The sequence below is a fragment of the Morus notabilis genome, unplaced genomic scaffold (genome assembly GCF_000414095.1).
Source record: "Morus notabilis unplaced genomic scaffold, ASM41409v2 Scaffold1154, whole genome shotgun sequence".
Classification (NCBI taxonomy): domain Eukaryota; kingdom Viridiplantae; phylum Streptophyta; class Magnoliopsida; order Rosales; family Moraceae; genus Morus; species Morus notabilis.
Window position 1 is genome coordinate 397470 of NW_010359557.1, and position 18780 is coordinate 416249.

General features: G+C 33.3%; 1 protein-coding gene across 1 annotated transcript; it reads right to left on the bottom strand.

Moving 5' to 3' along the window:
* Positions 1–16436: 16436 nt before the first annotated feature.
* On the bottom strand, positions 16437–16910 carry LOC21399317. Its single transcript, XM_010094750.2, has one exon. It carries the CDS (start codon positions 16820–16822, stop codon positions 16439–16441), a length of 384 nt encoding a protein of 127 aa, XP_010093052.1. The 5' UTR covers positions 16823–16910; the 3' UTR covers positions 16437–16438.
* Positions 16911–18780: the final 1870 nt, after the last annotated feature.

Here is an 18780-nt window from a genome sequence, read left to right on the forward strand (position 1 = left end):
CTGAAGTCTTTTGGGTTTCTTGTTTTCTCTTCTCTTTAAGGCCCCTCGTCTATTCTTCACAATTTCTCTTAATATGCCCCTTCTTATGACAATAGTTGTACTCAATATCCTTCCTTGGACGGGATTGGGAATGATCATCTCTCTTATTATAACATCTCCCTCGTGACTTGTTCCTACCCCTATTCGAATATGACTGTGCTACTAAAACTTATTTATTATGAGACTTAACACTAGGTTTTCTCATATTTGCAGTCTCTAACAGAGCAGTCGACACCTCATTCACAATCAACGTTGTCTTTCTAACTAAAAGTATAGTCACTAAAGTCTCATATGATTTGGGTAGAGAGGCCAACAAAATTATCACTTTATCTTCTTTATCAATTTTGACTTCTACACTTAATAATTGAGTTATGTACTTATTAAGATTATTTATATGGTCCCTAACATCACTTTCTTCACCCATCTTCAACTCATACAATTACTTCTTCAAATATAGTCTATTTATTAAGGATTTCGACATATAAACTTTTTCTAATTTTTTCCATAACTCAGAAGGAGATGTCTCATTCATAACACTATATTTCAGTTCAAGAGACAAACTTAAACGAATAGTGCTTACTGCTCTCACTTCTAATTCTTCACAATCTTCATATTTCATCTTTTCTGGCTTTTCTCCTTGTGGTGCTACTCTGCCAGATGTTGAAATTATTCTTTCCATCAAACTGCTCAATCTGCTCAAACTTTATCCCAGACATCATCTTGGTTTTTTTTTAAATCTTCACTACAGCTCAAATACCACTTATTGGGGAGAAATTACATGTGAAATTGGCTCAATACACTTCAGGAGCCCAATTTGACCTAAAAGGTTAGCCTATTAGGTCTCGAGTCCTTTCATGTATATAAATCATTTCACATATTCATCCACTTTCCATGTGGGACAACACACACATGCACTTTTCTCAACAATCTCCCCCTCATGTGTGTGTTCACCGAGCTCCCCCTGAACTAAAGTTTTTAAGTAGCCGACACATCCAAGCATCACACTCTAAACGGGAGCCAACTCAAGCATGGAAAAGAGAGCCGAAACCATGCGAGTCCACCAAATGCTTCACCATCCTCACCTGCAACTACAACCAAGTGTGATCGCTTGACCCGAACGAACCATCAGCTATGATACCATATTTTTAGGAAAAACACACCTCTACACCCACACAGCTAAAAATAAATTGAAAAAACAACAGAAAAATAGAGAAGACAGAGATTTAGGTGGTTCAGAAAATTTCCTACATCCACGGAAGAGGGAGAAAAATTCACTAACACTTTCATAATTAAACACACATACAACTTTCTCACTTTCTCTCTACCCAAAACCCCTTACACCTTTGCCTATTTCTCTCACTTTTCTCTCTCTCTCTCTCTCAAAAGGAGGCATTCTTTCTCTGTACTTTTCTTTGAGCACACATTTTTTTAGTACACATAAAACTCTACACAAAGCACTTAATTATAGACTCCTAATAACCATTGCTCAAAAATATAATACAGTAACTTACTCAAAAAATGTAAAATAATGACTAATTTGAGTCACTTACCTAACAACAGTTGTGCATATGAAATCATGTGTGTTTGTGGAGCATTGAGTTCTGTAATTACAATCAATATATATATATATATATATACATATACAAATATAAACAAAAATAATGAAAAGACAATGGAAAGACCGAGATAGCTGGCTACCTAATTTCTTTGCTACCCTTTTCCTCATTAATTTCTTTGATGGGGTGTCACGTATTTTAAATTTATTCAAAATTTATACCTTCAATTTTTAATCTCATTAAATGTATACCTTCAAATTAGATTTAATATACAAATCTATCCCTTATCTCAGTCAATAATTGATTTTAACCTTTAAAAAGCCTTAAGAAAAAGAGAAAAAATAAAAAAAACTTTCAAATATTACAAAAATAAAAAATAAAAACACAAAAAAACCCCATTTCAATGGTATTTTGAATATGTTTAAGGTTAAAACCGTAAGTTTAAATTTTTTTTTATTTTTCTATTTTTATTTAAGGATACTTTATGTATTTTATGCTTAAAATAGAGGATTGACTGTGAAAATGTATAAATTTGAGTGTTAAATGTAATTTAAAAGTATGCATTTGATGAGATCAAAAACTGAATGTATTATTTTTGAATAAACTCAAAACACAGGATATAAAAATGTAAATATTCATGTTCTTTTTTTGACCTTCTCTGGTAGGCCGGTCTACCTGTAGGGTCAATTTTTAAACGTTAAATCTGGTCAAAATTACATCATATTAAAAATATATATATAAAATAGACAGTCTCTTATACAGATCTGATGACTGAAAAGTATAGAATTATCGATAGTTCATTTTTTATTGTTCTACCAGAGAAACTCTTTTTTTTTTTTTTTTTTGGCTATTTGATAATGAAAAATTTTTCATGTTCTTTTTCCCTTTTCTTCTCCTAGGTTTATTATTATTATTATTATTGGCTATTTGAGAATGAGAAATTTTCACGGTGAAAAAATCTTTTACCGGTAGGGCAAATGTTTTAAAATATCAAATCAACTTCATTAGATTTTTTGTTATAATTAAAAGGAAGAAGGAAACTAGTGTGAAGATCAGCTAGGACATCCTAATTAGTTAGAGAACCCTCCTCAACCAGGCCCGACACTTTAATATAGCTTGGTCACTTTAATGTATTCAACAAATTCTATGAGTTTCACATATTTATGTTAAAGTATTTTCGATTATATTTAATGTTTGGAAACATCCGGTTTTAGAGATAATTGTGGGAGTTGAATTACATCTTTAACTTAACCTTTCAATAAGATAAGAACTTGTATTTACTTATCAATTAGTAGAGTTGGAGGCCCGCCGGCCACTTTGCAGCTATATATATATATATATATATATACACACACACACACACACACACACATATGTAAACATATAATAACATTGCTTATGAAAAGGCATGTGCGCGTTGATGATACACACACATACCATACGTGACGAAGACAGGAATAAAGAGGAGTCGTTGCCTGCATGAGCAATGATCGTCTTTCCATTTCATCTATAACGCTTAGAAATAATTAATATTGGACCTAGAGGGCTAAAAGAAAACTTGAACTTATAATTGGTTATAACACATATAGACAAAGTTTGTACTGGGAAAGAGATTATAAAGAGACAGCTTAGAGAGTACAACAGCCAATAAATTAATTAAATACTAATTTCTGATTGGTCATGATTGAAGGTTGGCCCTCCGTAAATTATATTTGCCAGTACTATATAGTACGTGAAAAAAAAAAAGATTAGGTAATCGGTATATAAATATTAGGGAATAGATATATATATATATATATATATATATATATATATACACACACACATATGTATGCGTGTACCTGTCTTTTTACATGTTTAACAGGTACTAGTCTTTTACTATAATACCATTTTTCTTCCTTTTCCAACAAGCAATTATAAGATCAGATATGGGAGATGCGTACACTACTGGTGGTGATTCATTTAATTAATTATATAGTCCTACTTTAACTTGATTCTTAAGCTATATATATATGTATATATATATATATATATATATATCACTACGTTGATTCGATTGCTTTTCTACCATTATTTTAATCAATTTCATATTTCTTAGTGACCCAATATTTTAAGATCTTGCCAAGAGCTTTACATGCATATAGACAGAGATTCTATAATTGTGAAATAGAAAGCTATTTGAACTATAGCACTAAATTCCAAGAGAAAAGATATGTATGACAAGATGGGAATCAAGCTTACAAGTGCAACACACGAAGTAACACTGTGATTAGTGGAAAATTTTTAGCTAAAGATTTATTAATTTTTCTTGGTGATTTCATCAATTTGTGACTATATTTTATATATATGTGTGTCTTTTGGAGCTGGCAAGTAACATCAATGAGAGGTGCTTTGACATCAAAGGCTATTTATCTTGTTCCACCACCATCGTGTGCCACTCATTATTAGTTTAAAGCGTTTTTACGCAATTAAAGTTATTTATTTTTTATTTGTCAAACATGTGTTAAAGGGTTGTATTAAGCAAAAGCTTATAACCTCATAACATTCTTGAATTAATTGAACTAGACCTTTATGATCATGATATATAATTATGATATATGCATATTAATCATGCAGGTAATGCAAATGTATAAATAATAGGATAAAAAAGTTAGCTTAATTATATGCAAATCTAAGAACGAGCCCACCATGGATAAGCTTGTTTATTGTTTGCATTCACCTAAAATTAGAGGCAATAATTATGCTTACTTAAGAAATTGTGGTTTCGAATTTTGTTTTGCCAACTTGCACGTGTAGATGGAAATATATATTGAGAATATACATGTTATTGACAAGCATGACAATATATATAATATCAAGAAGATTTGAGTCGCAAAACTGACATGTGGGCAACTTCATATTGGAATATTTTTAACAATATCGATTCGTTCACTTTGGTAAATAAAAACAATTATTAACTTGTACAAACTAGCTAGTCATATCCTGCATTATCTCTATATCTCTTTCCTCTCACTCCCCTGAAAAACTAGTGGTTATCTTAATTATATTAGGATTTGGTTCGTTTTATTCTTTAGTTGTTACATCATTAATATGTTAAGCTCGTGAAGATCGAATATTATGGTCACCAAATTATACTAATACGTACGTATGATATATGAGTACAAACAAGTACGAAAATGCTCCATTTGGGTAGCTAGGAATTATATAGAATTCCTTTTTGATATATTATAAAGTGCGTACTATTTTGGTTCCATGCGTGTTTCGTAATTTTCTTGATTAACCACTTATATTCTTGGTAATGGTATATCTCTGGTATATACTTGCAGGAAGATGATGACCACATATATATATATATATATGTATATGGTTTTGACTATATGGATCCAATTTCTATTTTGTCGGTGGGGGATTTTTCCTCAAGGGAAAATAGTATATTATAAGACCATGAAGTTTCTTAAAGATTACGTACAGGTTTTACAGTGTATTAGGCCAATAATGCTGATTTAATTAAACAAATGAACATAGAATTTCAAATCAAAGCCAATATATATTAGAGAAGGGGAAGCCATGGGTTTATATCAATGAAGTGACAGATTGGAAGCATTTTACTTTTATTTGTTTATTTTTAATTTTGGGGGAATATCCAGGTGAAAGTACACACACACAAAAAAAACAATTTTCCAGTACTGTTCAGCATATCTTTCCAATGTTTTTTTTAATTAATTATTTGGTAATTGGTTGGTTGGTGATCTATTGATATATTTTGCTGTTTGACAAGTACATCTCTGATAAGAAAAAACATGTTTCACAGAATAAATATATGTATTGGATTATTATAATTATATGTTGGGATACAGCGGGAAAAACAATGACAACAAAAATAAATTAATTGCAATTGCTTAATAGCTTGGCCTGATTACATAAATCTTAACGTAAGATTGACGCAGAATATTTATCTCCAAAAGCAAACTCCCAAGTCTGGTTTTGATTTACCGGATTGTGGATGTGGCAATATTAGCTTTCAAATTTCATTACCAAATTAAGTGTAACTACACTGAATATGATTTTTTACTGAACTGGGATATGTATGACAATTTCTTTGCTAAATCAAGCTCACTGCTCATCATATATAATACTAAGGCCTCTTTCATTTCACCGATTCGAGTTTTCAGTTTTAAATTTTTACAGTAAAAAGCTCTTAGAAAATATCACATCTAACTTTTTCTGCTACAGTGAAAAACTCTCAAAAAGATGTCACATTAGCTTGAATTAAAAATTCAAATCTGCGAAGTGAACGAGGCCTAAATAATGATATATATATATATATATATATCAATTGAACAAGTACTGCATGCTATGGAGACTGCAAAGAGGACGACTAACAGTGGGGATTTGTTTGTAAGAGAAGATTCTTCCCATGTGCAAAGCTCAAATCATTGTGCACTTTTCAAGCACTACCCACTTTCCCTTAATTTGTGTTATCACTTAGCGTCGCCATTGTTATCTCTTCTAAAAGTCTTATGGTCGACCTGTCTATGAGTTATATATATATATATATATATATATATATATATATATCTTTGCTTAGGTGTTCCAACAAAACTGATAGCTATGAAGACGAGTCTGATATCAATTGGGAGTGAGGTGCATTTATGGTATTTGAGTGCCACAAGTTTTCTTTCCATCAGCAATTTTTGAATAGGTTCATGTAGTGAGATTCACTCATAAAACTCAGTGTTACCTTATTTTGAAGGTTTTGGTGGTCGTGAATTATGAGTGCTATTTGTATATGTGGCTCCTACTTTGTTTATAGTAAATAGTAAGTCAAACTGAACAGAGAAATATATACTAGCTAGGGACAACTAGCCTTCTGCAGAAACGTTTTTGGCCTAGGGATCAGATACTTGTCTTTTTAGCCGGAGGAATAAAATCAAACAATAATTGTGGCAAGAAAAAAAAAAGGCTTTCTCTCCTATTCTTTTTTTTTTTTTAAATATTGGTTCTCTGTTTATCAGCCGTCTGATCTGTATTAAATTTGTTCAAAAGTCAAATTATATTAAAAAAATAATACAGATTTGACGGCTGATAAGCAGAGAACACTAATATTTCTAAAAAAGAAGGAACACCAGAAAAATTTTAAAAAAAAAATTAAAGAGCAGTGGTAATTTTAATTTTGATATTTAGCTATAAAAAATTATGATTTTTTCCGGTACGTCAACATATTGATAGGCTAAGTTTTCCGTCCAATAAATCCGTATAAAATCACGTTAAAATCAAAAAATACGTAAATCTAACTATTAAAAAAACTTATTCTACGAATACGCCAAGTATATTAGAGAATTTCCCTAAAAAAAATTAGTATTCAATCTTTCGGCCGGAGAAGATCCTCAGGAGATCGAAAGTGAAGAGAAGGAAAGCGTAAGTAACAAGTTTGATTGACCAAATACCACACAAAATATAGCAAGTATAATATATAATGAAAAGCACCAAAATATAAGCATTACTAAAACACATTTGTTGGTGGTCAATTTTGGCAAAGTCGTTAGTTTATGTTGATCTTCCATTTAGGGTGCTGGCATGACATCATATAACATATTGTACTAGTTTTGGTATTGATATATTAATGTGCAAGTCATTGTTTAGACTTTAACTTTAGTCTAATATATAGTCTTTGGGTGGTTATTGATTGCACTTTCTAGGTGCGTTCTGTAAGCGTTGTCTATACTTTTGAAGGAAAGAAAAAAAAAGATTAAAGGGAGAGTGGAAGGAGAAGTTAGCACCCAATTCAATGCTGACATTTGAAGGAAGAGCTAGCTGTTTATAATTGGCTTCGTATGATTTTCACAAGAGGAGCTCAGTTATAAATAGAGCTCCTCACTTTCTCAATTTTACATCTTATTCTCACATTTCAGAGAGAATTCCCATGGTGTGAGAGAAATTTAGGGTGCGTTTAGAATTAATTTTTGTTTGTTCTTAAAAACATTTATTTCCGTCTTTTAAGACACGAAAATGAAAACGGTCTGCAAACCGTGTTTGTTTAACAAATATTTTGAAAATGAAAACAAAAACAAAAAATGGTGAGAATAATTTTTGTGAAGGAATTAGAAAATGGTTAAAAGTTGTTTTTCCTTTTCTGTTTTCATTTTTTAGTTCTTATCAACAATGTTATAATATATTAAATAATAATTATAACCAAAAACAATTTTAAATTTTTTATTATACTTAAAACAATCTCTTGAAAAATCAACCACACGTAATTTCAAAATCAGTCTCATAATGATTCTTAAAACAATCTCATTTTTACTTTCGTACTGAAAATAAAGTCATTTTCAATTTCTCCAGTTTTTCTTTTTTGTGAGGTGTTTCTCCTATTTACATAAAAGAGTGGTTCTTATTGTTATCTCCGTATAATTTAGAGAGAAGGTTGTAATCTCCATTTTTCATAATGAAATCCTTCTACACTTGTCTCGTGGTTTTTATTTCGTCTCATTTGGGGGTTTTCCACGTAAAATACTATGTGTCCATATTATCTTCATTTTTACTCATTTCTTATTTCACCGCCGGATTTGCCAACAAGTAGTATCAGATCAATTTAGGTGAAGTTATTATTCACGATGGAGTTATTGTTCACGTATATGGTATTATTCATGGTGCGAATAAGTACGGCGTAAGTAGGTTCTGTCTTAGGAGGCTGGAACTTAAGTGGTCTACCTATGTAAGTTGGTTCTGCCTAGGAGGCTATCTAGATATATCCTTTGTTGATAGAACCGGTGTATTCATTTACAGTCTTTCCTGGGAATTACCTAATCGGTACAGTTACTATATGGGTATTGTTCACAACTATAGTGAAACAGTAGAAGTTAAGCAAATCACGAAATGGCTGAAAATTTTGAAATAAAGAAGTTCAACGGGAGTAATTTCACGTCGTGAAAAATAAAGATGCAGGCAATTTTACGGAAGGATAATTGTTTAGCGGCTATCGGAGAAAGACTGTAAGAAATCACGAACGATGACAAGTGGAACGAGATGGATGGTAATGCTATTGCCAATTTACACCTGGCATTAGCATTCATGGATCTATAAAGTATCGCAGAGAAGAAAACAACGAAAGGAATTTAGGATAGTCTGACGAAGTTCTACGAGTCCAAGTCACTTCACAACAAGATTTCCTGAAGAAAAAACTTTATACTCTTCGGATGGTAGAATCCACACTGGTAACCGACCATATCAACAACCTGTAGACTCTATTCGCTCAGCTTACATAGTTGGGTCAGAATATGTTGGAAAATGAACGTGCATAGATTCTTCTTCAAAGTTTACCTGATTCATATGATCAACTCATCATCAACATAGCCAATAGTAATGTTTTAAAAGGCCTATGCTTAGAAGTTGTTGCAGGCATAGTCCTTGAAGAAGAAAGTCAGCGCAATAATAAGGAAGACAGGTTGACAAGCTCACAGCAAGCAGAAGCTTTAACGATGATGAGAGGGAGATAACAGAACGTGGCCCCAGTTAGAGTCAAAGTCATGGTAGATCAAAATCCATAAGTAAAAAGAAGAACATGAGATGTCACAACTGTGGCAAGGAAGGGCACTTTAAGAGGGAGTGTAAGGTTAAGAAGAGTGAAGCGAGGAATTCTCAAGGGATATGGCAAGTACCTCAGATGATGGTGTGACGTCTTATACAACGAGGCAACAACAATTATTGAAGGTAGACAGAAACTTACTAATGCGTGGATACTGCATTTGGGAGCATTATGGCACATGACCGCTAGGAAAAAATGGTTCCATCGATATGAACCAATCTCAGAAGGATCAGTATACATGAGAAATGATCATGCCTTGGAGATCGCTAGTATTGGCACTATCAAACTAAAGATATATGATGGTGTTGTTTGTATTATACAGAAGGTACGGCATGTGAATGGCCTGAAGAATAATCTATTGTCTTTAGGATAATTAGATGATGTTGGTAGCAAGACCCGCATTGAGAATGGGGTCATTGATGATTACTCCATGCGATGTTGGGTGTATCTAATCAAAAAGGAAAGCGGATCTTTTTGAAGTCTTCAAAGTTTTCAAAGCGCAGGTGGAATTTCAATCTAGAAAGAAGATCAAGTGTCTAAGGACTGACAATAGAGGAAAATATACAAGTGATGAATTTGATGCATTCCGTCAACAAGAAGGCATTATAAGGCAGTTCACGGCAGTGTACACTCCTTAGCAAAATGGAGTGGCAGAATGGATGAACAAAACATTATTGGATAGAACAAAAGTAATGTTGAGGACTGCAGGTCTAGCCAAGTTGTTTTGGGTAAAAGCAGTCAAAATCACATGTTATGTGATTAATCAGTCTCAATCAACTGCGATTGATCTGAAAACACCAATGGAGATGTGGACTGGTAAGGCAGCTGATTATTCTCAATTACATACATTTGGAAGTTTTGTGTACGTCATGTACAATGACCATGAAAGATCTAAGTTGGATTCGAAATCTAGAAAGTGTATCTTTTTAGGGTATGCTGATGGTGTTAAGGGGTATCGCTTGTGGGATTCCATTGCCCATAAGATTGACATAAGCAGAGATGTCATATTTACAGAGGATAAACTATACAAAAAGGGAGATAATAACACTTTAAAGGAGAAGTCAGATACTACTACGGTTCAAGTGGAAGAGTAAGTTAGATGAAGATCTAGTTTCTTCTGAAGCAACACTAGAGCACAACCAATCGAGTCTGGGGCTTTCAAAGTTCACCAGTCAACTCGTGAGAGAAGACCATTGGTTTGGCACTCAGATTATGTTACTGAGAGTAATGTTGCATGCTATCTTTTAATAGAGGATGGAGAGCCATCAACTTTCCGGGAGGCAATCAAAAGCCTAAATGTATCCTTGTGGATGACAACAATGCAGGAAGAAATCGAAGGCTTACACGAGAACAAGACGTGGGATCTTATTTCGCTACCACGAGGAAGGAAGGTTATGAGAAACAAATGGGTCTACAAGATCAAGCGTGATTGTAATGACCAAGTAGAGCGATTTCGTGCAAGATTAGTGGTGAAAGAATATGCTCAGAAAAAAGGTATTGACTTTAATGAAATATTTTCACATGTGGTTCAACTCACTACAGTTCGAGTAATTTTGGGGATGTGGCTACGTTTGACCTACATCTAGAGCAGTTAGATGTGAAAACTGCTTTTCTTCATAGAGATCTTGAAAAAGAGATTTATATGCTCTAACCATAAGGCTTTACAGAAGTAGGAAAAGAGAACTTAATTTGCAGGTTGAATAAATTTATGTACGGTCTCAAACAGGCGCCAAGGTGTTGGTACAAGAGATTTGATTCCTATATCATGAGCCTTGGGTACAATAGACTCAGTGTAGACCCTTGTGTGTATTTCAAGAGGTTTGGTGATGGAGATTTCATCATTTTACTGTAGTATGTGGACGTCAAGTTGGTCGTAGGCCCCAACAAAAATTGAGTTCAAGATTTGAAGGCACAGTTGCCTAGGAAATTTGATATGAATGACTTAGGGCTAGCAAACAAGATTCTAGGGATGCAAATACACCAAGACAGAAATAATAGGAAGATTTGGCTTTCTCAGAAGAATTACTTGAAGAAGGTCTTGCAACGCTTCAACACGTAAGATTGTAAGCCAATCGCTACCCCTCTTCCTGTTAATTTCAAGTTACCCTTTAAGATGTGTCCTAGTAATGAAGCAAAGATGAAGGAGATGTCTAAAGTACCATATGCATCAGTAGTGGTAGCTTAATATTCACTATGATTTGTACAAGATCAGACATTGCACAAGCAGTGGGAGGGGTTACTAGGTACATTGTGAATTCTGGTAAAAAGCATTGGAGTACTGTTTAAGAGGATCCTGAGATACATCAATGGTACCTCAGATGTTGTATTATGTTATGGAGGATCGGAGTTTACTATCAGGGGTTGTGGATTCAGATTTTACAGGTGATCCAGATAAAAGAAAATCCACTAAGGATGAGCCGTAAGTTGGGTTTTGAAATTGCAATCAGTTGTAGCATTATCAACGAAAGGAGAATATGTGGCGGCTACACAAGCTTACAAGGAAGCAATTTGGATTAAAAGGTTATTGGAGGAGCTCGGGCACAAAGAATAGAAGATTCTTTTATTTTGTGACAGCCAGAGCGCCTTGCACATTGCAAGGAATTAGCCTTTCATTCCAAGACGAAGCACATAGGAGTTCAATTTCACTTTGTTCGTGAAGTAGTGGAAGAAGGAAGTGTGCATATGCAAAAGATTCACACAAAAGAGAACCTAGCAGATGCATTGACCAAGCCACTAAATACTAACAAGTTCACATGGTGTAGATTCTGGTGTGGCCTAGCAAAAGCGTAAGCAGCATGGCAGTGACAATGTAGAAAGGATGGTGTGAAGACATGATTAATTCTCAATCAAATCTCCAAGTGGGAGAATGTAAACGTTGCCTAATAAGCCAAAGGCAACCACAATTTTTGAAGGAAAGAATGAAAAAAAAGGGAGAGAGACAGGGGAAGTCAACAGCAAATTCGATACTGACATTTGAGGGAAGAGCTAGTTGTTTACAACGGGCTTATACGGTTTTCTCAAGGGGGAACTCAGCTATAAATAGAGCTCCTTTCTTTCTCAGTTCTGCATCATATTCTCACCCTTCAGAGAGAATTCCCATAGTGTGAGAGAAATTTAGTTTCTCCAGTTTTTCTTCTTTTGTGAGGTGTTTCTCCTATTTATATGAGAGAGTAGTTTTTATTATTCTCTCAATGTAATTTAGAGAGAAGGTTGTAATCTCCATTTCTCATAGTGAAATCCTTCTACACTTGTCATGTAGTTTTTACCATGTCTCCTTTAGGGGTTTTTCACGTAAAATACTCTAAGTTCATATTATCTTCGTGTTTACTCATTTCTTATTTTACCGCCAGATTTACCAATAGATTCTCTGACGTTAGCACCAACAAATAAAAAGAGGGAGAGAAATGTAAAAAACCCTTATGATGCATTTGGTTTGTTAATTCTTGTGGTTTGAACTCATGAGTTTGGCTCAAATTGATAACTGAATGTGCACTGTCCAAACACCAATTTCTTGGAATTATTTTTTTTACTATTCAGAGTACTTTACACTTTCAAACACAAGTTTAAACCAAAGTTAAAACCCACATATGTTCCTTTCATTAGTTTGAACTATAATTTAAACATTATTGTTAGTACTGTGATTTCTCTCTCATAAATTTACATTTCTGTTAAAAGTTACAAAAAGAACAAGCTGAACTCTTGATTCAAACTAAAAAATTTATAACCACACAATTAGTAATTGCACTTTTCTAATACAATATTGACCAATAAAAGTTGAAGCAGCAATATTTGCCATGTTGAATATCCAGGACCCTTTATGATCACATCAGGTAACAAGAGGCTCGTTGCTCCGTTGCTGTCTCAATCCACCGAAAGCTTAGTCTTTCATAAACGTTTATTTTTCTCTCTTTAATTTCCTTACTGAGTTGTGACAGATTCATTTTATATGACCCAGAATTAGTCATGTATCCTAATGATGTACTTTAGTTATAGGCGTGTGTGGACGAGGCGATCAAATACATGGTGATAGCTATTAATCATTCTTTCTCTACAATGCAGGGATCTCTCTCTCTCTCTCTCTCTCTCTCTCTCTCTCTGTGATATTCAATGATCTACTTTTGTCATAATTAGTACGAACCCATAATTTGCCAGCAATCTTTAACACATATATGACTTGCATATATAGAATATAGTTAGAAGAATATTAATCAAAATATAGAAGTGTCATTGTCATGAACTTTTTGTTACTAGAGAAATATTACCATGCATGTGAGAGTACAGAAGGCTTGACACAATTGAAACAACCTAATAAATGTGTATATATATATATATATATATATATAGAAATAGTGATATGGTGGGTGTGTGTGTGTGTGTATGAATATGTATGTATATATTGGTAATGAAAGTAGTGATGATCTGATTACAGAGACAGATACATTGTAATTTATTCTAGGTAGAAATAAAGATCCGATCATGCGTTAAGTGTGTAATGACCTTGCAGATCTGTTAGGACAAAAGAAAAATATCATTCTGTCAAACTCAGCAAACATAATTTTTGGAATCAAGTATGAACTTCACAAACTCATCAAAGATCTCATGTGGTAATAATGTTATCTGTCTTTTTTTTTTTATGTAGCTTTGCTCTCCAAAAATATCTTCTTTAACAAAATGTAAGAATTTCAATGTCCTATGCAAGATTCTAGATTTTATTTAACTTTCCAACTAACCATACTAATACACTAATAAGTGGCTAAGCCACTATATATTTTATTTACATGTCACTGAGAATCTTATTATCATGGCATAAAGTAGCCTAGCTATTAAATGACCTCAGTGTCAATTAGGCTTTTGCCTAAGAGACGCGTTCCTTTTGAATAAACAAAATTTATTGGATATTAAAAAAAATGCCTGATTATCTTTCCCTTGAGGAACAAGTTTGTCTATGATTAAATCTATCACTCTCTTAGAAGTCTCAATTAGTTGACAAACGTAAATCTACAAGATGTCTCGAGCCCTTTATATGTACCGTATTTTTTATAAGGTATAAAAGTATCCTATTTTTTCAAAGAAGAAGAAGAAGAAGAAGAAGAAGAGTATCCTATTTTTACATTGTTTTGGAGAACTTTGTTAAAATTGCCTTTTATTTTGACATGATTAAACTTATGTCAAATTTACTTTGATGTTGAAAAATACATAGTACTAATAGGGTAAATCTCTATGAATTATAAGGACGGGTGTAGGTAAATTTAAATAATTTAAAAATCAATTCGTAATGACTAATGTAGACTCAGGAAAGCTGAATTTTACACCTATGAGTAGGGGGTGGAGAATTTCAATGGTTTTAACCATTTTCAGTCCCAATCACCGCCTCTTTTTTTTTTTTCTTTTAATTATGACAAATTTGACTCCAATTAATTAAATAGGTTCTCTATTTTTGAAAGGAAAATCTACCCATTTCTTTCTCTGTAGTGAAGCAATTAATGCGTTGGGATACTTCTACAATAAGTGGGAAAAATACCCATCTTGGGCACTAAGAGTAAGGATCCTTTCATCACATTATAATATTATGAATACCAAATGTGGAATAGGAAAAAGGTACTAATCTCATCATAATCTCATCATTTTCTCACATGGAGTCCCAGCAACTTATATCAAGAAAAATGTGTTACCAAACCACAAAAGATAAGCATTATTCTACCTAAGTAATACGTGCTAATAATTGAACACCATAAGGGCTAAGAAAGCAGGTTTGTGAATTGTGATAGATAACCAACAAATGATTTTATGGTCATATCAAAACTCAAAGTTAATCTCATATGCATAATGGATGTTTTATACATAATGACAAGTTGCATCATCTAAATTAGGTGCACTCATGATGATCAGGAAAGAATGGGCTTTCAATAAACTCTTTTCCCATATTTAAATATTCACTTTAAAAAAAAAAAAAAAGAATTGAGTGTGGGAGTCCATAGAAGACTCTTCAACTTGTAATGGAGTCAAGTGTGAAATTACCGCTAAACTATACGTACAACCATTAAAAAACCTCTTGTTGATCACTACTTGTTAATGTCAAATTGCCTTGAGTTATATTAGTATATCTTTGCTTGGCTATTAAGAACTATTGATATCAGATTCATGTTATCGATTGTTTAGAGTGCCAGATGGAACTGAAAAACACACACACACACACACACACATATATATATATATAAGACCATTCTGAATATCTGGCTAATTACAGATTATTATATATATATATATATATATAAGACCATTCTGAATATCTGGCTAATTACAGATTATGTATTAGTATGAAACCTTATAAAAAAGTTGGGGAATTCTTTATGTGGACCCAACTTAAAGAAAATCTATAGTTACTTGTTCTCTAAGGCTAAAAAAAATGTCAAAGAAAAGCCTATTTATGCAAATTTTTGTGCCCCCAGTCGATCAAGCTAAAGTGACCAGTGAGAAAAAAACACAAATAAGGGTCTTTTTTAAAAAACATAATAATAATAAATCCAAAAAATTCGCATAGCAAAGATTGATTTTCAACAACAACAAAAAAGGGCCGCAGAAAAGAAGACCTCCAACTTGTCGTAGCAAATTTTAAATTGGGGCATAGCAATATAACAACCAACTAAAAGAAATAAAAACAACGGATTTGAAAAAAAAATAAAAATAAAAAATAAAAACCTCGTGGCATCATTTTAAAAACCGACAATAGCCAAGAATAAAAGAATACATCCACCATAAACAACATCAAATCGCAAAAACGACAATATCATTAAACGACAAAAAATTCAAAATGGCAACGACAAGGAATCCCCGAATTCAGCAATCATATCCAAAAACTTGGGTACATCTGGACATCAAATTCAAAACCACCATTAAAAACGACAACAAAATGTACAATCGACATCAAAACCACCACTATAAATCATCAATTTCAATCTTCATCAACTACAAAACTAAGAAAGCGAATTAAATCAATTGAATCATAGAAACAATCTGCAGATACCCACAAAAAGGCCAGCCAGCAATAATCCAGAACACTAACCAATTTATTTAAGTCCGTTCATTATTATTTGAGTTTAGAATTTAAATTATTTTACTAAACATTCGTATTTAATTTTTTTTATAATAAAAAATTTTTAAATAAATTCATATCTCAATTTAAATTAAAAATTCAAACCAATTATTATTCACACGAACAAATAAAAACAAAAAGGAAAAAAAACAAAAAAGAAAGAGATCAAGTGTGGGAGGTGATTCGAAGAGCCTTGGTCTTGAACCTATAGCGAGGAGCCCTAGGAATGACCTGACTGGGGCCAAAGTGGAACTGACCGGGACTGTTGGTCATCGGAGCGCCGTCGTCGTAGACGTACCCGAGCAGATGGCCACAGTGATCGCACTTGATCTTGGTCCTCTTCCTCTGGATTCCCCAGTAGTTGACCGTCTCGAAGAAAGGCCGGATCTTGTCCTCCTTCTTGAACCGGAACTTGGCAGCGTCGGCCACGGCGGCGAACGACAGCGTTCCTTTGTTGCCGGCCTCGAAGTAGAAGTCCGCAGGGTACAGATTCGCCGTCTGTAGGCTCAGGTCGGTCCCGCACTCCCCGCAGCTGTAGATCGAAGCCATTGATTGATCGATCGATCGGTCGGTCGGAAGATTGGTTGACTTGATTGATTGATTGATTGATTTCTTCTTTTTTTTTTTTTAGGGGGGATTTGATTTGGGGTTTGAAGGAGAGATTTTTGAGAATTTTCAAAACCGCGTTTGCTGACGCCTTAGCTGACGACATAAATTTTGGAAATGATGAAAACGACAGTAGTGTAAAATACGACATCAGATATCAGAACTGAGACAACTGTTGGAAACGACAATGACGTCACAGAAACGACATCAAAGTTGAATAAACGACACAAGCTTCTGAAATTACGTTCACCAAGAAAGATATCAATAATTCAATAGTACTTGAAGCGATGGTAAAGATGAGTTCAGAAAACGAGCAAAGCTTCAACGTAAACCTCGTATGAAAACGAGATCGAGTGAAGAAACGACATCAACTCTACAGAGGGCAAAAACTCTTCATCAAGCAAAGCAAAATTTAGGTCTTGTTCATTTTATCGATTCGAGTTTAAAATTTAAATTTTATTACAGTAAAAAGTTCTTAAAAACAGTTACATATAACTTTTTAACTACAATAAAAAAACTCTCACATAAAATCACATCTCAACTCAAATTAAAAATTTAAATCAGTGAACTAAACGGACCTTATTAATGAAACAATAACTACCTTAGTCATAAAGCCGGAGGCCGACGTAACTTCTTTAATATCCTGTCTCCAGGACTATACTCTCAAAACGGGATATTGACATGTAAAAACGTCAAAAAAAAAAAAAAGGAAAAAAGAAACGACCGAAACTTAATAAACGCAATAAAAAAGCAATATATATATATATATATATATGTGTGTGTGTGTGTGTGTATGTATATGCATATATCATAGAATGAAACACGACTTCAATTGCTTAAAGGAAATCACCTTCAAGCAAAAACCCTCGAAAATGATAGTCACGAAGAGAAAGACAATAACCGATAAAACAAAACCACTTAATAAACGACGCTAAACATCTAAAACGACAAAGCAACATTAGCCTCAGTGAAACGAGATTGGCATAGAGAAGGACATAACCCGGAAAGAAAAATGATTTTGACCGAAAAAACAACATTCATGTACATTAGAAAACATCCATAGAAAACGATATTTAATCAATAAACGGCAATATACAAAGTGACAGTAGATTTGGGACAGACAATAACCCCCCAAAACCCACCTTGAGTGGAGAGGACGTGCCTGAAAAGAAATAACCTTGAAAAGAATTTAAACTCAAAGAAACAATAACAACTGGTTTAACTCAATTCAGCTCCGTTTGAATATGCTCACTCAATTCAGTTCAATTCGAATAGTGAGCATATTTTAAACTCGTATTTAGTAAGTATATATTCTGAATTATATCTCCGTTTAAATTAAGTTAAACTGTCAAATTTAGAGTTTAACTCTCCCTTTAAGTGTAACCGTTCAAATCATTTTTAAATAGTAAAAATGTGTCAACTTTCTCTGCTTTTCACACCTACAAAACACTAATTTGAATTTTATTCTCTATTCAAATTAAAATTTTAACTGCATATCTAGATACTAATTCGAACTACAATTTAAACCGCAAAGTTCAAATTTTCTGTTCGAACAAAAAAGTTCAAATCAATAAAATTTAAACCAACGAATCAAACAGGGGCAAACATTTTCATGGTCATTCATGCCGTTCCCACAAACCTTTATCCAGCTCCCTTATCCTTTATTCGTGTGAAACTTAAAAAACGCAGACTAATCACACCTTACGCATGTGCAATTAATTAATTTCCCTTGACATGAGTGAGATACTAATCCATGTAAATATTATATTGACAAGTGCGAAACAGGACCTACCATTATTCCAAGTTGGAAATTCTAAAAAAAATAGAAGACCGACTCTAGTATAATTATGTCCCCTTGTTTTAACATATATATAGATGAGTTTTACATATATATATATATA